This window comes from Callorhinchus milii, unplaced genomic scaffold, assembly GCF_018977255.1.
Source record: "Callorhinchus milii isolate IMCB2004 unplaced genomic scaffold, IMCB_Cmil_1.0 Scaffold5, whole genome shotgun sequence".
NCBI lineage: Eukaryota > Metazoa > Chordata > Chondrichthyes > Chimaeriformes > Callorhinchidae > Callorhinchus > Callorhinchus milii.
Genome location: NW_024704746.1, coordinates 13,648,213 through 13,671,266, shown reverse-complemented (window position 1 = coordinate 13,671,266; position 23,054 = coordinate 13,648,213). Strand labels below are relative to the sequence as shown.

General features: G+C 37.4%; 1 protein-coding gene across 3 annotated transcripts in view; it reads left to right on the top strand.

Annotated features, from left to right (window-relative positions):
- Positions 1–23,054, top strand: part of ntng1a (netrin g1a) — a 125,638-nt gene that overhangs the window by 77,976 nt on the left and 24,608 nt on the right. For 2 of the 3 annotated variants that reach the window (XM_007887294.2, XM_007887293.1), the window contains exon 4: positions 4,631–4,657. In XM_007887294.2, coding sequence (XP_007885485.1) covers positions 4,631–4,657 — 27 coding nt within the window. Of the gene's footprint in view, positions 1–835; positions 845–4,630; positions 4,658–23,054 lie in introns of all 3 variants that reach the window. The other variant, XM_007887295.1, reaches the window with a different exon arrangement.

The following is a 23,054-nucleotide window of genomic DNA, read 5'->3' as shown; positions in this document are numbered from 1 at the left end:
TTTTTGCAGGACCAAATCTAATAACATAGCAAGTTGTTAAAAAATCGACTATTCCCAGCCAAAATCATTTTCAGAACTAATTGGTTAATTGAATTGAATATATTAACATCATTGCTTACACTGTTTCTATGTTACATTACTTTTACTGCAGAGGTGCCTTATTCTGTAATAAATTTTCAGCTGTGGACATATGTTCTTTTTAAATTGATTAAATTCATACACAATAACAATGAACAATACAATACAAATTGACCTTTATACAGCGCCTTTCACGTCAAGTGGATCACCAATAGTGTGCAATAATAAAAGATTAATATATTGCAGAACCGAACAACACAGAACCACTCATTAGTATCAATTGGCATTGATTAGCAGATTCACAGATGGACCCACTTCATGCAGAACAAGCTTGATGGATGAATAGCCTATTCCTATGTTATTTCCATCAGGCTTGCAGGATGAATGGCCTCCTGTCCCTACATTACTTCCGTGGTGTATTTGTATAACATGTGATGCACTTGATGTTGACATAATGTCTCTCGGGCTGGATAGTGGCCCTTATTCACACTGTTGACTCTTTCTCTTACATTTCGTGGCTTGATCTTAAAGTAAATCAAATGTATTCACAAAGGAAATTGCTTTTGTGCACCAGGGCATATTGTACTGTAGAGCAGTTAGATTATCGGAAATTACTCTGCAGTGAGACTTCACCCAGGTATTCATTCTATGAATTGCAGTTGGGTGGTATGGTGGCATAAAACTGGTGTTCGAGCCATATTTGATTTGTCATTTATTTATATGTTTAGATTCTTGTTTCTGAGGCAATGGATGGCAGCGTTGGGAAGTTCAACACCTGTGCGGCTTCTTTTAGTTATTGTGCCAGTTTTTTCAAGTTGAGCTGTAGTTTGTAATAATCTATTGCCCTCTAGCAATTCATGTTTCATCAGACCACTATCATTGACAAGAAGAGAATGGCATTTTCCCTTTATTTTGCAAATGTTTTGCTTTAAAGACTTGAAGTCCATTATAGAAGTACTCAGTCTGGCATGAAAGCTTTTGGGATAAATGGTTAAATGCAAACTCAGCATCTGTACAGCACAGAATTTATCACTTAATAAAGACACGTAAAACAAGACAAAAAATCTTTAGCCCTCACTTCCTCCTCAGCTTGTCGCGTACGATTTAACTTCTTGCCATGTTAAATGCATATTTCATTATGACATTGCTGCCACTCTGCGCCTCCAGTGTTGACTTTGGTTGCCTCTATCACCACTATTATTGGCAGTATCCCAGCCTAGCTTACTCTGTCTCACAGACAGATTAGGCAGGAGTGTTGAAATATATCATACTGGTATTTAATACCTCTGCAGAGATTGCAGTTGTAAGCAAGGGTACTAATCCTTGATTTACTGAAGTAATAATATGCCATTCATCGAGTTTTTCAGATTTTAAAAATTTTGGGTGGATTTAAAGATTTTTGTTTCTGAGGCAATGGATGGCAGCATTGGGGAGTCCAGCACCCGTGTAGCTTCTTTTAGTCATCGTGGCAGTTTCTCCAAGCTGAGGTGCGGTTTGTACGAGTCTATTTCCCTTTAGCAACTCATTTCTCATCGATCCCCTATCACTGACAAGAAGAGAATACCTTCATCCTGTCCTCAATTCAGTCAGATCCCAGAGTGCACTCATTTATAATATATATATAATTACATATTTTTGTTAACCCAACAGCAAGAGTAAGATTTTCTTCAACTATTTTTTTCTGCTTTTCTGCTGTTTGTGGTTCTGATTTCCATTTAATACAAGTTGTTTGAATACACTTCGAAATGGGGCTGTTTTAATTTTAAAACCAATGTTCGTTCACCTCAGCATCCGAAGGTGACCTTGAATTATTTTGTCGAATGACCGCCCCAACTGATCACCCACATTCCCTGAGCAATAGCCTTAGAACCTGTCAATGGAAATGCCAATGAACAGAATGGACCATCTTTCTTCAATGCAGCGCCCTGGATTTTCCCTGCATTTGTCTGCACTTAACAGAACGCAAGTTGCTTTTCTCCAGACAATGAAATCTCATTTGCGGTCATTCTTGCTGATGTCTTAACAGCATTTGTGCGTTTTTTTGAATTTCTGAAACATTGAATGTGCCGAAGGGTTACATATAGAGGGTGTAATTTTACTAGGCTGGGCAATAATATTCAATGAAGGACAACTTCTTGTTTTAACTTGACATCTCAGTGTCAATATCTTGTATAATCAATGGAACTATCTTGTGAGCTATGGTTTTGATATTCTCAAAATGCAACACTTATCAGCAGCTCATGTCAGGATTTTTCACGTAATATTAAAATGTAGCCAGTCTTTTGATTTCACATTGTCATTTTCACCTCTTCTGGAGTTATGATACAGATGTGCTGAATGTTTGCCACAAGTGCTGCATCAAACAATCAGTGGCAAAAAAGGGCAGGTATAACTGCTGGCGTGGGCCGGTATCAGTGTATGCCAGGTCACCATCAAAGGATTGACCTATTTAGTTTTCTTACTGCAGCTGGTGTGAAGCCAGCTTTTGCAACACAGTTTTTTTCTGGCAGCCTGCTGTGCCACCTTCAGTTCAGTTCAGCACATCAGTGCTTCTAAATCACTGAAAGAAAAGGCCTCACTGGCGGTCGCTTTGCAGCACACAGTGCCTTGTGTTTGAGGAGAAGAACACAAAACACTGGCCTGCTCCACTCCAAAGTGATGTGACTCACCAGTCCTGCCAGGGATTACTGTTCATATCTTTCTCAAAAGTCGGGTGTGTCGGTGGAAGCTGGTGCATTGTAGCTGCAGGGTGAGTGATCTGCAGCGTGTCTAACTTAATTCTATCACCCAACATAAATGGTAACATGATCAGAACGTTTAAATATATATTGCACTCGGATCATAAACTAAGCGCTATTCTCTTAATTATTCAGCCTGGGAACTGAAGTAGGACAGAAAAAAATCAATGTGGTGAATAATCAATATTATGACTAAATGCATTTCATAATACTGTATTCTGTGGGCCAAGATTTCTGTTGTGTTGTGCACAGTGACAAAATGCTTATGAAATAAAAATTACTAAGTTATATACTGTTGGACCAATACAATGTTAATAAATTTTGATATTTGTGACCTTGACCCATGCTGCTCTCAGTTATTTTCCATAATATAAAATTCATGCAGAAAAATACATATTGGTAGTAAAAGACTGAAGAATTATTCCTTTGAAAGTTTCCGACAAGGTATTGAATTCTTGCTAATGGTATAATATTCACTGTTGTTTGTTGCACAGTGAAAATGGTTGGGTGGCAAATATGGTATTAGTAAGCGTTAGCTTGGCTCAGTTTGTTGCACTTTCACCTCTGGATTAGAAGGTTGAAGACTTCAATGTATAGTCCAAAATGACATTCCACTGAAGGACGTGTTGCATTGTCTGAGATTTTAACTTCCAGATGAACCTGTTTTGGATGTTAGAAGATTAGAGACACTATTTAAAAAGAAAGGGATTTGCTCCCAATGTCCCATCCAATATATTTGCCGACTCATGGATCATTGACCTTCATGGCCATTTGTGAGATTTAGACAGCGCAAGTTGTTTCCAAATGCACATACAAAACAGGTCAACTCACTTGACAGCAATTACTTCCAAAGCACTTCGAGACATTTCAACGTAGTAAAACCCTATAAAAATGCAAGTTTTTTTATTTCACGTGGATTTTATTCACGAGGAGCTGCTAGGTGGCAGATGGCATAGCTCTTGGTGCAGAAATCTAGATAAGAGTGAACTGTATGTGTAACTTCAGTGCTTCCATTAAGCTATGGGTTTGCATATTGTAGAATTCCTTTTCATCAACATCCTTTTGCCCTTTGTGATTCTCTTGATTCCCAGTTTGCAGAACAGTGAATGCCTCTGAGTTGTACTGAAAGTTGTCTCTATTGTGCCTTTTAGATTGTTTGTTCACCAATCAGGAGTTTTGCCTATTGTACTGTATTTCAGCATATTAAGTTCATTTTTTTAAAAGAAACACTCTCTCTCTCCTGAAAACAATATGCTATAGTGTGATTTGAGGGACACTGGCTACCCTCCAGTATGTGACCATTCCCTCACCTGGATACTGAGCTTTAATAATTATAATCCTTGCATTTGATACAGCACCTTATCATGTTGTCAAGACATCTCAAAGCACGTCACAGGATATACTGAAAAGTGGATTGACCGTGTGTTTTGTGGCCAAAATTTGGCAGCCAGTTATGCGCAGCAAATGGCAGGCAATTGAAGTTTGTGCGTGTGTGGAGATGTTTCACACTTGAGCTATTCCTGCCTCACCTGACATGTGCACTTTCCAGCAGGGGTTGCTGTATATTGACCAAAAGCAGCTAATTTTTCCGATCCCTAGCCAAAGGGGTTGAGTTACATTTTATCACTCCTACCAGCACTCTAGCAGATACCAGCTAAGTGTCTCAGGATAGACAGACAATGAAGCTTGGTACTTTCATGGTCTGCTTTTCCAACTGAGCTGTCATGGGAGCCCCAAGGGATTGACGTACTAAATCATGTTCTGGTCTTTCTGTGAGCTGTAAAGTAATTGATTTTTTTTTAACTTTCTTTCAGGCTTTCCTAATACCATCAGCAGTCGGCGTAAGTACATTCTCCTCTAAGAAGATCTACTTAAGATCTACTTCGGATCTTCTTAAAATCTACTTGCCCTTTGTCCATTTCTGTGTGGGGTAAATCATTTAATATGAGTGTCCATGTATTTTGTTCAGCTTTTACTAACTGCAGACTGTAGGTTGAAACAGAGTGGAGAATATGAACAAAGTTAGCAATTAGCATCTTGAAAAAAAATTGTTGTGCATCACAGTAGACAGGCTGTCATAATGTATTTGACATGCATCTTGACGGAAAGGAAAAGGCTAGGCTGAGAACATGCTTGGCGAGAATATTTTATGAGAATGGGTAAGTGACATTTTGGAAAACTGTTAACTTTCCACTATTTCAATGCAACCATACCTACAGTAACTTTGCCAAAATGCTGACACAGTATCCTAAATACAGAAATGGAAGATGGGTTAAGTAAATGTTTCTGCCTGAATCGGTGCACTTTCTGTTTCTTGTATTTTGCATGAATTCTCTTCCTATTTATCCAGCCCTTCGCATGCTGACCATGCCATTCCAAACCATCTGCCACATTAAAAGCCAACATCCGTTAGCAGATGTTTTGCTGTCAACTTGCAAGGCTAGTCAGTCCCCCATTGTCTTTATTAAATAATACATAAACATACTGACTTGACTGTAAGTAAGGTGTGCATTTTGTAGGACAATACTGATGCTTGGATTGATATACCACAGGCGCTCAATGGTCAGAATTATTCATTACTTTTTAATTTTGTGCAATTGATGGCTCCTTAAAATGTGTGTTTTTAAAGTGTTTTTTTAATCACAAAGCAATGCGCAGTGATTAAATGGCTGCAATGATTTCCTATTTAATCTCTGACTGCTGTTAAGAGCAAAATAAAGGTTTTCCTTTCCACCCATTTTATTTCAAAACTAAGTTCAACTGCTAGAGAACAAAATTCTTCCGGCACAGTAAAACCTGTTGCACACATTTGGATGATACTTTAAGATGAGTCCGAATTGACTCCAACCAAACACCCATTTACAAAACCTGGTGATTCACGAAAATGATTAAGATGGTTAGCATTTGGCATGTTACATATAATGGGTACCAAAATAATTTTGAAAAGTCAGCAGTGAAATCATCATTTTTTTAATTCATGCCATATAAGACAAAAGGATAAAGGTAATAAGTTAAACAATGTTCAGAATTACTAGACTTTGGAACGATGAACGATACTTGACAAGAGGAGTATTATGAACTATGTCTCTGTTATAGAGTACAATCTTACCCCCAAGCAAAATGTAAATGGCAGGAGCTGCTATATTTGCAAATAAAGTTGTTTTCTGTTTCGTAAAGAGTCCTTCCATTTTAGAGCTGAGAGATGAGAGCCATTCCACTAACATCAGTGACACGACCCATTGATTGGCTTCACTGGAAGTTCCTCAGATTGACAACCAGACAGATGGTGAATCTGATTTTGAGGCATCCAAGCCGATAAGAGTATAATATTGGCCGCGGATATAACAGAACTCAAGCAGAACTGAATTGTGCCGCCTCAGACAGCTCTCAATCCATATGCAGTACTGACCCAGTTCCAATCTGTTGAATTTCCAATGGAGCAGCTCACTGATGGGTGTCACATTGATGTTAGCTTTTAGCTGGATGTGGAGTCAAAGATTGGATGCTGTCCATTGGAAAGGAAAAGGGCAATAAGATGGCATATATCTCCTACTGCACTAAAGATTTCTTTGTCAATTTGTCACATCACCTAAGTGCAGAGGGTCCTTCATATGGAATGAACACTTCTTACACTCAGTTTCCATTTTTAGATAGCTCTAGCTCTCTGCTACGAACTATACTATGTGCCAATTTTATTGTATTTTGTTCTTTACTTCTCTTGCCCTTATGTAGTAGGAGAGCTAGATGTGAGAGAAAATATTGTATAGGTGAAATGAAAATAAGCCAGGTTGCGACATTTGATCTGGAGATGTATGGATGGCATCACATGTCAAAAGTAACCATTTTGGTTGGCCAACAAAATAAATTTTATGCCATAAATCAAGAAATATTCATTCAAGAAAAACCTGGAAACACACTACCGATTGAACATGGACTTAACTGGACTATTGCAAATGTTCGGGGGCTGGGGGTGGGGGGCATTTCTTGATGTCCAGCAGGCTATGGGTTAGCCACCACTGCTCTATTCTATATCGTATCAGATAGAAAAACTGAATCTTCCTAAAATGCTAAATGCAAGATTTTTTTCACAATTTTGCTGAATCTTAAATTTAAAGACAAAATAGTCATGGGAGAAATGTCAGGCCTTAGAAGAGCTTTACATTGGGTGAATACTGCTATTCAACTACTACAAGAACATTTGGTCATTTAAAAAGCAATAGCAAGATATTCTATATAGCAAGCCTTCAGCAACTGACCTCTGCAATCCTATTCTAAAATTATTTCATCTCACTACGACTCTCCTTTAAAAAACACCAAAAGGCTTAACCCTCTAGTCATGCCTTTAGTCAACTCTAAATTCTTGCTCGGTGTCAACCACTACTTTAAGTACTTTGAAACATTCTTTTACGTGAAAGGCACTATACGAAAGCACTTTTCTGTCACTGATAGATTTATGGCTTTATTTTGTTGCCTGTCTGGCTCACTTTGAGTGCTATTTGCATGGTTGATTCATCTCAAACAGATATTGGTATTGACAAGTTTGACAGTGGAGAAGTCCGCCTCTCTGCTCTCACATTTCTGGTGTTTCAGTAAGGTGTCACCATCACTTTGATTGCATTTGATCAGTCTTGAGTTGGTAAGATTTGAGCCAAATCTTATCCACTGCAAATGAGTTAGAAGAATGAGTTATTATATTTCTTCAAATTATCTTGAATTCTGATGTCTGTACAAAACATGAAGCAAATTAAATATACACACATATTGGGGACTAACATACAGTCATTTGTAGTAGGAGTGGTTTATTATGACTCTAAGTCATAACTATCAACTCTTTAACAACCACTTGCATTTATATAGCGCTCTTTACACGGGGCAGCATCCCAGAGCCCTTCACAGAGGCGGAGTCTGACAGCGAGCCAGGGGAGAAGGAGGTGGAAGGTGACCATAAGCACAAACAAAAAGGAAAGTCTTTGGGTGGGATTTCAAAGTGCCGAGAGAGGGGGCAGGGCGGAGGGATAGATGGAGAGAGTTCTAGAGTTTTGTCTGAAGGCATTGCCACCGGGAGCGGAGGGGATGAGTGACAAACAGGAGGTAGGAGCAAGCAGAGCAGAGGCAGCGGGTGGTGCAGTGAAGTTAAGCAGATCGGATAGGTAAGGAGGTGTGAGGGCATGAAGGGATTTGAAAATGAGTGAGAGGATCTTGTTGATAACCAGAAGTGCATACATTGACTTGCAAGAACTCCAGTAATTGGACGTAAATCATGTCAGAGCCGAGTTCAGTATCATGTATTTTCTCTCACAGCAGGATTCTCTACTGGTGATTCCTAGTATGATTCACTGCATGTTCGATCCCGCTATAAAGTACGAATTTGAACTGAAATTTAAAAATGGTCTTTTATTAACATTGCTCCCAGCAATATTGAAGGTCTGCAGCTTTGGTTACATTACATCTAATTAGAAATTGTGTATCAGATCCTGGGTTACAACAGACTTCAACCGTTGCTCACTGTACTGTCTCCGGATCTATCCTTGGACACTGCTTGCTGTTTTGGGCTGTAACTGAGGGAACAGCACAACACGCAATAGGATTCTTTGACTGATGGAAGCAGACCTTCCTGGGTAATCTCTCTGTGTCTCTTTCTATTTAAAGAATTAAAGAAAGGGCTGAAGGAAAATCAATACATATTGTTGGAGGATACAATTAGCTCTGGATTCAGTCAGCTGAGGAAACAGATATAATTTTGAAGGTGCAGTAGTTAAAATGACTGATTGCTCTGTATGAAAATGCGCCTCCCGTGGATTAGTAGAGTTTCTCAGCAGTGTTACTACAAGTAACTACTCCATTCAGTGTGCCGCATAGATTTTTGCTGCAGAATTCGAACCATATTGCTGAATCAACTGAAACAACAGATCAGGAAAGTGTTTTCACGCCACCTGTCACACTGAAATATTTCATAGGTAGGTGGGGATTCCACCATTCATTCATTGCCCCATTCTCATTTTATTATAATTGCACAAGCAGAGCCCTCATCAGCAACCTGAGATGAAACCGAGATGAAAATGGTCAAGAGAATCTGCAAAACCGCTTTAAACCTGTAGCAATGGGCACCTTCATTAACTGACGCAAATGTGGCTAAAAATAAACAACTTTTAATGCCTTGCACAACCATCCATCACATCCTTAATTACTTACTAGATTGTTACTAGATTCAGTCATGCTTAATAATAACAGAGATTAAGTCAGGTACTGTATTACGCAATTTTGCCTTTCAGATTCTCATCCGTTCGTAGTGCAGCCAAGTCACATAATAATAGGCTGCCATCTGCCACATCACATCAAATCATAGGTTTTACAGACCTGGTTTCACTTAATTAGCATTTGATCTGCTGAGTTCTACCACCTTGAAAGTAATTATACTAAGAAAAGCCCTGGATTTAATGTGCAAACATCAGTTGGCAGGTTGTCATTTCATCACCTAACGTTTCTGGATGTAGATTGCAGAAAAATAGTAGCTCGCAACGTAAGCTTTAATTTAATGTATTCATGCCTACAAATTGGAAAAAAGCACAACACAAATATCTCAGACGAAGCCAATTTCTGTAAAGGTTATTTGTCTTAAACGTCTCAAGACTGGAAATTTCTCATGGTCTTAGCCTTAAGACTACTCTATATCAATGCGGCACAGTGGTACTACCCTTACCTTTAAATCGGATGGTTTTGGGTTCAAGCCTTCTGGGACTTTTTTCTGCTGTTTTGACACATGAGATCAGAACTGTGAAAATCCGACTTGCAAATTTAAGAATGTTCCAAAATTCTGTACAATCTGAAATTTTAAGATGATGCTCTTAAGTCTCTGACCATGTGAAATTTGGGCCCTTAAATTACTCAAACTAAGGCAGTTTTATGGTAAAGAATTTCATTTGTTTGAGTTCCAAGATCTTTCACTGATGATTTATTGAATAGCTTTGTATTCTTTAGCCCAATTCTCCTGCCTTAATCCTTGTATATTACAAATACTGGTCTTGGATCCACAACTGGATTCCCAAAAACATATGAAGCATATCATGACTTTTCCTTAATGTTGTAACTTTGACCTTTTATTTTATTAACAGATATAATTAATATACTCTTAGAATTTGTACTAAACAAACATCTTCTTATTCACTCATGCAGTTTGAATGGTAGAAGTGTTTATTGTGTATATTTATATAAATATATATAAAATGAAAGTCCTCTTTCTGTTAGTATTTGCTTGATTGAGAACTAGCCCTGCTGAATAGCTGTGTAGATGAACCACAGAGCTGCAGGGGACATAGAAATCCCGCTATTCATATCTGCAACTAGCTCCTGTGGTCCTGCAGGTATTGCAGTGGTTCTGATCTCATTGCACTGAAAGATGCTTCTAATTGTCATGGTCCAGGGCTATGTGATGGTATGAGTGGCAACAAGCTGTACAGGGGAGGGAGGCAATCTACTACAGATGCCCATTGATTTGTTTTTGTGCGAGCAGTTAAATGGGACCAGAGAAATATACAGCACTGGAAAAGACCATTGTGATCCTTTTGGCTGGTCTCAAAGTTAATAAAATTTAAAACAAACAAATAAACAAATAAATAAAGTAAGATCTACATTCATTGTTGACTTATAGATTTCTGAATCCCTCTATTCTGGTTGACTAACTACTCACAAAGTGAATTAAAGCCACACCTCTTCAATTTAGGCCATAACACTTCCATAACAGCGGAAAAATATTTGTGACAAATACATCAAGGATGTCTATGCTTTAGTTAATTGAAGTCTCCATTGCAAGCAACAATTGCTCCATTCAGTTACTCATACAGGAGGTAGCACTCCCTTCTTTTCCAATGCTCGGCATTGCTTTTAGTCTACATGGGGGGATGGAATTTAAAGTGTAAAATAAGTTTCAAGCATATTGTAAATGTGCAGAGAAATATCACCCCTATCTGTTTCTGTCATTGTAATATATGGTTTAAGCAACTCACTGTTTGCTGATAGAACAATATTTTGGAAAGCAAAATGCTTGATGGTTTCACTAAACCAAACCAAGATAGAAAAAATACTAATAATAATCCTTAATTTGACTTAGCGCCTTATCATGTCTTTGAGGCACCTCAAAGCGCTTCACAGAATATACTGTAAAGTAAAATGATACTGTATTTTGCGGGCGAAACGAGGCAGCCAATTGCACACAGCAGTGTCCCACAAACATTCGTGGATTGAGTGACCAAGTTATTTTTTTAAATTTATCTTTGTTTTTAAGGGATTATTGCCCTGGGAAAAGCGATCCACTAATCAACTAACAACCGGATTCCTACTTACTGCTTGCCAAACATTTTGCCCAGCCCGGGAATCAAACCCAGGTCCTCTCGCTTGAGAGGCAAGTGCTCTAACCACTAAGCTACAGCACTCCACAACATCTATCTTTGTCATGTGTACACATGGAGCTTACTTTAGGTGACATATCCCAAGGAATTTGACGTTCTAATCCCTTGTAATATATCTTTTTGGGGGGAATAGGCTCAGTTAGAGCAATTTTCTCAATACATTGTTATCTTGATTTTAGTGCAACTGCCTTGTTTTGTAGTCTCTAGTTGAATGACTAACACTGGTGTGTGATTTCATAGATAACTACAGAGCTGCAAAATATATAAATATATTTCTATTCACTGATAAAAGTTACTTTACAGTAAATTCTGTGAAGCACTTTCAGGTGTCCTCACAAAGTGAAAAGCATCATATCACATGCAAGGATTATTAGGCAAGGCGAAACCTTGGGCAAGTTTCCTTACTCCACACGCCTAATAATAATCCCTCCAAAAACCAAAAACAATAATTAAATTGGTCATTTTCAATCTACGACTGTTTGTGGGACATTGCTGTGTGTAATTGGCTGCCACGTTCGCCCACAAATATACAGTCAATTCACTTTACAGTGTGTTCTGTGAAGCGCTTTGGGACGTCCTCCCGACGTGAAAAGCGCTATATCAAATGCAAGAATTATTATTATTAGTAGTAGTAGTATTTGTCTCTGTTTTGCAAATTATCACTCTGTTTGGTTTCTCGTGCCTTTTTCCTATTAGAATATATAATCATTGTATTATTTTATAACATCTAAAATGTCAAAGTCTTCTCAAAGAGCTTCAGAGGTAATATCTGTCAGGTCTAGTGACCGAGTATTTGTAGGACAAACCATTTCTTGGCAGAAACAAAAACAGCAAAAGAAATATTGGGGACATAAAATTATCAGGGTTGGTAAAATATAGAGGGGAACAGAAAAGCCAACCTACATTTGATCTAAGGTTTCACTGCTGACTTAATGTTCTCTCTAATAAAATAAATCAAATGGAAATGATCTTTGGGAGGAAATCATTACACCACTACTGAATGTTTATCTAGTGTATCTAAGTTTATATATGACGGCTTTCAGAAATAGTTTCTCAGATTTCTGGAAACGTCTCTTGTTTGTCTCTATAAAGCTGTTGCAATCGAGTGATACGCAAATGCATTTTGGCCAATTGCATTAACAGCTGTCTATGGTCGATGTATTTGTCCATTCAGTTTTGTGAACCATTTTTCTCTAGCTAGGATTATTAATTCCTGATTTCTCCTAATGCGTGCAGCTCATCCAAAGCATGATAGGACACAGCCAAGTGTTTCATCTCTAGAAGTTGCTATCCCAAAGCAAGGTAGGATCTCTGAAACAATACTACTGGTCTAGACCATAAGAAATACAGTATTTCTTGTGGGGATGTTCAATAGCTGTGCTTTGAAAGTGCTTGCCTTCCTAGATAGGTTGCAGAATATTACTTTGTCTACACAAATAAGAGTTGATATTTCCTTTATCCTACAACCTAATATTTTGTTAATAAATGGAATCTTCAGAAATATCTAGCGCATCTGGTGTGAAATATTATAATAATATAAAAAAGAGTCACTAGAATTATTTTGGATAGATAGTTAAGAACCAGAACTGAATGCAGAGTAGCTTGGAGAAGACTACTGTATATTTTCGAATTCAGGTATTGGGTGTAGATTTGAAATACATATTCATTTATTTCAAGGAAACCTAAGGAATATCAATTATTTACTGGTATTTATTTTGTTTTCTTCAGTTTAATACTGCAGTGCACTTAATGGGAAGAAAATAATGTAGAACTGCGATTTCTCACAAGTCTGCCATAGCAAAAAAACGTATTCACAATAATAAAAAAACACCAGTGGAAAATTAGCTGTTTTTCTAGATTTGCACCATAAATGAGTTATTTAATTTATGCAGTTAGCATCTTATAAACATCTTCTGTGTAAAGATGTGATCTCTCATATGTAATACCTGCAGAATTCCAGGACACCTAGAAACATGTGGTATCATACTGTAATTCAATCTGGCACCATAAAAATTCATGGGAGATAAAGGGATTACAGTTCTAATGTGTACATTGTAATTCTTTAGATGTTTAGTTGATCAAAACAGACTGCTGGAATGCTTTTCCATGAATAAAATCTGCAAAATATCTTTTATTTATTTAACTCATGTTCCTCTGGTGCATCTGTTGTATTTTACTGCATGCTCTCCATAAAATGTACTTTAAACACGCACTGGAACCCATTTTATCCAGGTTTATAGCATTGGCATGAGCTTGGCCTAATAAACTCACATTGCACCAGAGTGCAGAAGTAATATATTTTATAGTTGAGCAGTGTTTTGCAATGCCATATTATGCCCGGGTATCTGTGGCTTGATACATCCACCATATTATGTGGAAATACCAGGAAGGAATGGCTGTCCTCAATGCAGGTAGGTCCGGGCACCTTCCCAGTATATTTAACACTTTTTTAGACTTAAAATTGTCTTTGAAGCCTCTTTTGTTGTGAAAAAACATCCAGAGTTTCTTTGTATATTAGGGATGCCCTTCCTATCATCAGTAACTTTACAGACCTTGGTGGGCAAGTATATCATATTCCCTGCTGCTCAGTAAATTTACCAAATTTGGCAGTGTGAGCGGAGAAAGGAATAGAGAGGGAAAGGGAGATGGGATTAGGAGGGCGGAGGCTCATGTGGAGGGCAAACAGTAGCATTGACTTATTGGGCTGAGTGGCTCATTTTGGTCCTTTATGGTCCATGTAATTCTATGCAATATCAAAATTATTTGGTTGTATTTTATTTTTACTCAATTGTTCTTCCAATAATCCCTGGTTCCTTACTGAGAGGTCAAAGGTTTTTTGCTTATTGCCTTAAAGACTATCAGTTGACAAATGGTTGTCAGAGCATTGGAGGATGTGTCTCTTAAAGGTCAGTGATTTGTGCAACCAGCTTGATTTGTCTCCAGCCTGTTTCTACAGCGTGAAGATTCTTAGTGCACAGGTTTTTTCAAGTTGCTTAGATGTATGAGAGTTCAGAAAAGAGATGAACAGAAGCAAAGATTAAAGTCCTTTTCTCCCTTCGTCTTAAAAGGATAATGTCTACAACTAGATTTTAAAGACCTATTGAGGACAGGGCCACTAATCTTATCTGTGTGTCAAATGTGTGTCAGACACCCAGCTGATAAAAAAAATGTTTAGAGTAAACTGTGAATCACCGACACAATAGTTTTGTTTGACTATGTTGGTAAAAGCAGATCCGTGTAGCAGACAAAATGGTGTGTGCAGCATTTGGCATAGGAAAGGGGTGCAGCTGGAGATAAAGGTACTGAGAGCAGATGTTCTATGAAATAGACCACAATCATAGCTAAGAGCACAAGGACCCAGAGGATTTGTGCAGAGAAGGCAAGGGGCAAGCAAGCCATGAGCCTTCTGATGGTTTAATCTTTCCTCTTACAATCCTAGTTCAGCAGATAGATAATTTACTCTGTATTTTGATTTCTACCTGGAAGGGAACAGAACTCAGGTTACAGCATGGGGATCTGTCACACACCGATTGATAAGAGTAGTGATCTTCAATCTTTGTATTGCTTGTTTAGAATGAAATTTTCTCTTGTAAACATGTAAGGAAAAGATCACAAGGTTTAAAAACTGTGATAGATTACACAGTCACAGATGAAGCTTCCCTGCAGATACTCCTTGCGTAGAATAGACCTTGGATTGACACTGAATGCTCGGATTCATCTCATGCACCCCTTGTGTTCTTTTATTAATAAATAAACTTTAACACTCGCAACTTTTGAGATTTGTTCCCATCACGATCCCACCGAGGACCAACAAAATGCCATGATGTTTGTTATAGAGGACCAAGAAAATGAGCACACACCCAAACTTACTTTATTTAAACCGTTGGTTTCAGATACTTTTTTGATTGAAGTGAGAGATGTTTTTGCTTTGACAAAAAAGTTTTTTTCTATTCTTTCCACCTAATGTCAGTTTCAAAAGGTACTAGAGGGAGATGTGAAGTGGTTTCTATACCAGTCTAATAGCACATGTTAACCCTAAATCTGTAAGAGAGCATGTAGGACAACCTGGCCAACTCTCCTAGTAATTATCTTCGTGGTCCTTGTTGGTGAAATTTACAGCTTCGTACAAATTTGTGCCAAATCATAGTGCATTTTGTGCTGTCGGACAGAACCCACTGAAATAAATCCATTTCATGAAGGCAGGTTACAGGTGGCGGACACAGGAGAAACTGAAGCCATGGGATAGAGTCAAACCAAGTGAAAACTCAGTGCTCTAATGGCTTGTGGCACCTGTTCCCTGTAGAATTTGTATTCATTTTGCTCTTTCGTAGAGTAGCAAGTGGTGGCACTTTCTGTAAGCTGGAAGTCATTTCCAAAATGTTACCAAAACATTGCTGTATCCAAGATTCATTCAGTTTGAGTTTGAAAATGTTAATTCATATTCAAAAGCTCTGGTGTCAAAACTACGAAGATCTGCTTACGTAAAATTGTATTTATAACCATATGGAATGATGATTTTCATGAGTTCAAATATGTTTAGCTATAAATGATCCTTCGATTTAGACTTGCAATGAAAGCTAATGAAGGCTCAGACATGAAAATAGGGCATTTTCTTCAACAGAATAAGTATCTCTTTAAATGTCAGTCTTCACTGGATCACTGGAATCTGAAAAGGCACTAGTAACTCAGACAATTGACTTGTTTCATTTGTTCCAAAGTTGTGAATTTATAGGTAAACAAATTTTATTGCTGTCGGGGAATATTATTCCTGGTCTTCTCAAATAGAGAATTTTAAATAATGTGAGGTATAACTCTTTCCAGGCAGATGAGGGTTGTCCATTTGCTTTTCTGTCCAGACACAGGGGCAGATTGCAAGGCATCATATTGGAGCGATCCCTTTGATGTACCGGGGAACGTGGAAAGGGGAGAAAGCACTGTTAAATTGAACATGAAATTGAATCAAGCAAATTCAGTAAGATATTTTTAATAAGACTTCAGCATCTGTGTGGGCACAAAAGCTGAAGTCAAGAGGAAATAATTAGCATCACAGTCAGTTTTAGGATGTCTTGTGTTGGTTACTCATGTATACTTAACTTGTAGTTTAGTCCTCCCTTGCAGCAAATGTACCATTGTACTGTATCTTTGTCTTCATTTAATACGGGTGATATGTACTAATTACTTGAAATGGTTGGGGAGTGTTCTGCGGTCCTTCCTTCAAGCTTGTGACAGAGAGAGGCCGGGGCTGACACATCAGTTAAACAGACTTCTTAGATGAGGCTCTGCAGGCCGGAGTTGTGTGCTCAGTGTCAATACTCTGCCTTGAGGGGGTCGGAGGAAGAATATAGACACTATCTTAGCTAACAAGATGTGCACCACTGGTTTGTTGGACGTAAAGGAGGGTTCGGGTGGAGAGTTGATTGAGCCACTGTCTGATGTGATATAGATCCAGAAGATACTAGATTGCATATCTAGTAGAGTTATATAGGCCTTAGCACTCCTTTCTTATGAATGGGGGGAAAAAAATCAATCTGGGTTCCTGATCCTGATTACTGTCCAGTGATCGCTGGTATGAAATGTAGACAAAGTGCCAGGTCAGCACTGGGCTGAGCTGTGAACTTAATCTGATGACGTACATTATCTGGATTCACACACAGACTGTTCAATGGGACTGTGCATATCAAGAGACAACCAGTGGAACTGTATTCCAGCATGAAGCAGTACCTTGAGAAGAGGAGAGTGTGTATGTGTGGTGGGGTGGTGGTGGAGAGAAATTACCTAGCAAAATGGCACTCTGGAGAACTTCAATAAGGGTCAATTTTACAGATTTTAACTTTGAGCAGTATGGGAGAATGCTCTCACATTTTCCTCTACTCAAATAACACTGGATCTTTTGTTCTGGTAAATACCACGTGGATGTAGGTTTCTACCATATTTTTGTTATATGTATTTTTCTATCACCCTCCCCATAATTCAGTAAATAAAAAACTTGAGCTACTTAAATCGGTGTTTTGAAAGGCTACCACACCTTGTCCGAAATTAAAGATTAATTTCATAAGATTCTAGATACCAACATTCTGCTTTTTCCAAACAATGTTGAATTCGAAAAGAAAAAAACAAACAGACCTGGAAATTATGCCTTCCTTCTTAATGTTTAAACCTGTGCAGCAGCTACTCCAAAATTGGATAATATGAGGCCAACATTTTCTTCTCTTGAAGTTTTAAACAAGAATCCAGGTAGGAATCCTTGTTCGCGAGATTAATACAGTTCTTTCCTGTGTTGTCATTTTGTGGTGTGAGACCTTTGAACTGTATGAATCAAATAACCTGTAATTTGTTAGTGCGTGGCTACGAACTGAGGCATGGTGACTGAACAAATAGTATGATGACATGTGTTAGCATAACCCATAAATTTCAATTCCATTAGATCCTGTTGCTGGTCAGGAACAAATTTAGAGGATTAATTGTGGATTAGTTTAATAATAAGACTTTTGCAGCATTTCAGTAACATAGTTTTGTTGAACTCTGCCTAACACAGATGTGAAGTAAGAGTTCGCAATCACCAACACAGCACTTTTGTCTTGTACTTAGATTAGCCTTGCTCATGTTATCAGAGTGCAACATAAATCTTTAATCAATTGACAAGAAATAGAGGCATTTAGTGTAAACAATGATTTTGTTTCCAAGTCCTATCACTTTAGCTTTTAGCCCAATTCCTTAACAAAAGTGGTTCAGTAAAACACCATGTGTTATAAATATATATTTGGTACACTTTGATAAAAGCATCTTAAAGCATTTTAAAGGAGTCATAGCTGTGGTAATTCTGTACTCCTAGATTGGCCACTTTTTTGATAACGTTTCACTCTGTAAATTATATTGTTCATTCTCATAATATAAAGGGAGAAATTACTCAATATCACAGCTATAACCGATTGCTAGATCTTTTATTAATGTAAGACTAATTGGCAACATTATATACACAATGCATACAGGATTGCTAAAAATAGTCATCTTTTCATTTCTTGTTTATTATTTGCTATTTTTAGTGATCAGCATAAGATAGATCCCAACCTGGAGCATTTTAACACAATTTGTTTTATTCTTAATAAAATAACTCACTCAAAACAATATCAGCCTTTAGCTAGCTGGGCTTACATGAAAATAAAATTGCCAATTCCTGCTCATTGTGTTCCCTCTGCATCTGCATTATTGTCAAGGAAATATTCTATCTTACATTATAGTACATTCTTAACAATAGTTAAGCATTGGTTATGCAGACAACTGTCAGCAGAGAAAGGATATTGTATTCTCTTTAAATAGGGAGAACGATACCATAGTAGTAGAAACTGGGTCATAATTGCTCCATTCACATTGCATTCATTCTCTGTTGAACAGAAATTGTCCATTTTTTTGTTCTTAGAGTATTCTTCAAAGCATCTCTGTCAAATTATCTTTTGCAATGACTGATATAGTTATTCCATGAATCAGCTTTTTAATTTAAAAAAAACTTTTTTAGCTACTATCTCATCTTTGGCATTGGCAGTACGGCTGGAAACTGCATCATATATCTTTTAAATATATATATATATATATGAACATAAGAAACTATGCAAATTGTAGTAAAAGTAGAATTATGTTTGCTACACCCTGAACAAATAAATATTATGAATTTTAAAATATATTCTGAACCCTTTGTCATATGGCTTGGAATATGAACTCTGGAGAGAAAAAAAATAGTAAGTTATAGGTTTGAGTTTCATTTAATTATGAGTAAGAAGAGGGCTCTATAAACGATAAAAGCAATAACTGTCCCCTTATACAGAGCATGAAACATGTTTCCTGTTTTTTCCTGAAATTCAGTTGTTCTTTTAAAAATGGATAAGTGTTTTTTAATTATTGAGACGAAATATCATGTCACAATATAAATACGATTTTGACCAACAACATCTAAAAACAGAGGGTCAATCACTAACCTTTTATGGAAATATATAGGAGTTAGTTACAAAGCAAATTAAGGCCCCATATACAACACTCAGGAGAGTACTGTTCATGTTGCAAAGTCTTCTGCACCCTGAGTTGTAACCTTGCAATGTAATTTACAACACACATCCTTATATTTGGTTATAGCATGGTTGCAGTGCAGTCCCCATTCAATCCCCAGGCTCGCAGCCAGCCTGTTGGCTTCCTGAAGACTAGTTGGCTCTCACATTAAAATGGCTGACTTCCAAGACATTGATGACCTGGCTTCCTCCTTTGCATGTGCACAGCCCAGTGGAAGTGACATCAGTGGCAATTTGACCACCCAGAAGTCTACCATTTTCGTTAGCATGGAAATCAGCCAACACACGGGTGCAGGGAAACCAGCCTCAATGGAATCTGGGTTGGGATTTATGGATATCAGTTGTAGTGTTACAACAGCGCTGCACTGTGTAACAATAATAATAATAATCCTTGCATTTGATACAGCGCCTTGTCACATCTTTGAGAAGTGAATTGACTGTATATTTTGTGGGCGAAACGCGGGTTTCCACTTACTGCTAGGTAAGCAGAGGTGTCTGGAGTAAGAATACTTGCCCAACATTTTTCCCTGCTGAGGATTGAACTCAGGTCTCTCGCTTGCGAGTCAAGTGCTCTAACCACTGAGCTACAGGACTGCACGTAACACATTTTAATACATTACAATCAAAATACTTATTGAAAAATGAATTTGAAAGCATGAGAGGCAACTGGATTAAAATTACCAGCATACCTTATGACATGTAATAAAGTGGTAATCAGCTTTATCTGACTGTTGGGTAACAAGATTTGACACACCTTTGAGGTTACTACATGGGATCTATTGAATGAAGATTGGTACAGTTTTTCACCACGAACAGTCACTTGTTCACATGAACGACAAGCCTGGAGCTTACAGTTCATTTGTCTGAGTTAATACCATACTTTAATCTGATTTTGGAGCAGAAGCAATATATATCAATACATTTAAAATAATCCTGGTACTCGTGACCCCAAGTGACTTTCCAGAAATGACTTTTTCATGCACATAAAACTCAGTTACTCACATGTGTAGTATCAATTAAAAGAAATGATTTTGCTATCGAAAGTGAAACTTTTTTTATCTGTTCAAGAGGATTCTCAGGGGTTCTATATGATGTTTGCACATAGATTTAGCATACAGTGAATATTTGCAAGGATAGTATTTTATCAACGCATTGAACATATTACTTGACATTTCAGGATACCTCTTCAGCAGAACAAAATTGGCCAGCTTATTTAGTTGTAAAGGTGACTGCAATAGTTCTGCACAGGATTACATTCACTGCAGAAGATTTTTCAGGTGGTATCTCTGAACAGCTTCACAATGAAATTCTGCCACCAGAGTAAATTATGGATGCCACTGTATTAAGCGAAAGTGCAGCATGAAAGGATAACTCTTTGTATTCAGACAACCTAAAACACTGTCAGATGGGCTACATGCATAAGCCAAAGGTTCCTAATTAAAATTCTGTTCAGCGTGGTACAATGTAGATTACTTTTTTGTGGAATTCTATCGTATTTTCAACAGCATAAAATAATGCATCTGTAGTGACAATGCATAATAACCAGCACCCTAAAATTGGTGGAGCACAGTTAATATAGTAGAGAGCTTGTATTATTGATCACGCCTAATAAATGAAGAGGTGCTATGAAACCCAGGTTATACGATGATAGTGCTACTCGAAATTATTCTCACAGCCTGCTGTATGAGAAATAAAAGACAAATATAATTATTATGTTCAGCTGCTTGGTGATTTTTAAACAAAATCTCTCTGTGCAATTAAAGTAACTGGAAACATAATTTAGTTCAGAATCTGCTTATTATTCAGTCCAGTTTTAATTTAATAAATAATGTAGTATAAATGCACAAAACTATTTTCTGGCTGTTCCCAATGCACTTTAAAAAAAAATCATGTTTCATTAAAAAAATTTAAGGATGTTATCATGCCTCAGTTTCTTTACAGATTAGATGCTATGTTGATGTGCAGTCTGTTGGTTTTGTGAACGTCATATTCATTCTTATAACCTTCGACATTAAAGAGAAACTATTGCGATAGCTTCTCTATTACTCATTCCCTCCCCTATAGTCTGTTAGTTTGAATTGTCTTAGATACAAAAGGCATGTTAATTTTTTAATAAAACTCATTTGTTGTTTTTACAGCTTAAGCATGCACTCTCTACGTTAAAACATCTCTCTGGTCAGAGTAAACATTGGCATTTCTTATGGGTAACAGTAGGGATGTTGACAGCAGAGTGACTTTAGTCATGACAAGTTAAGCCAGGGTCGAGTTATCAGGAATTTACTGTAAATTCAAAGCATCCCAAAGATCATTTTTTAAACTTCACCTCCCATTTTCTCCACTCATCACACCAAGTCACTCGGGGGTTTAGTTTCCTGGGTGCCAGCAGCCCTCCTGCACCTTTTCAATGCCAACCATTTTTTCAGGTTGGAACCTGGGGGGTGCCAGCAGATTATTTAACTGTGGAGCGAATGAGTCAAACAATCCACAATGTCCACACAACCACTTGGTGATGGGGGTGAGGAATGTGTGGTACAGCCACTGAGCAGTGATCAGAACCAGAAACTCTCTCTCCAGTGTTTCGCCATCTATAGGTAGAGGGTGACCAATTTGGGAGCTCCAAAATTAGCTCAACAGAGACTTAGGTGTCAAGAGCTTAAAATCTTCTTGCAATGTTTGGTTCAGTGCTGCATTCCTAGCCATTGGGGTAGTTCCCAAACATGTATATATACAGTATATATGTTTAACATTTAACCATGTTTTTGATTTAGGTGGAGAAAACAATGTTGCCATTAGGAATTTTTTTTTTAAATTTAACTCTTAAATGGTTTAATAAATTAAATGTACATTAAAGTTTTGCACTGGTTAAGAAAATGCTTCATTTGTATTCAATCAATGTAATGCTAAGTTATATTGTGAAGCAGGAATGAATCATGCATTATTCATATAAAAGAAAAATCAAAGGTATTAAAATACTGAATATATTGGTGTCTGCAAGGTGAGAGAGGAGGATCAGTTTCTCTTATTAATAAAGATTAACCTTTCAGGTACAAATTTAAAAAAACCTTTCCTGCCCTTTCAAAAGGAATGAATACATTTCAGCTGTAATTCTCGACAATTTAACGTGCCTTTTTTAGAATATTAGATGTTTACTGTGAAATTACTATGCCTTCATCATCCTCTTTTTTAAATTATAATGTATCTGCTTTAGGAATATACAGAATCCTTTTATATGTAATTGCAATATTGATCTGAATTTTTCACTTATATAAATTACCTGTTTGAACTATTTTGAAGTAAAAACCTGTGGAAATGGAGCCATTTCAGTCAGCGAGCCCCGGGGTTAAACAGGATGAATAGTTTATCAGATACACTGCAGAGAACAGCAAATTTAATATTCTGGAATTTCACCTTTTAAGAACTGCTGCAGCAGTTTGGGCACGGAAATGAAACACACACACACACACAAAAACAAGATAACTTTGCTGTGATTTATTCAGAACATTCAATGGCTTGGTAGACATTTCTAATTCCCTTTTGTGATGTTCAGTATTAACAATTTACAGGCCAGTGTGTTTCCAGATGTTGCACAATCAAAAACATAGGTCTATTTAGAAAATTGCAAAGGGGCTAATCTGGCACAGTGATGTATGAAAATCTTGCCCATTTTGATGTGTAACTTTAGCAACACATTTAATTTTAGGGAAGAGCTAAGGTGTTGTGTACATAAGAATGAATGCAAGGTAACAGTCTCTGTTCTGTATAAAATATTACCTGGT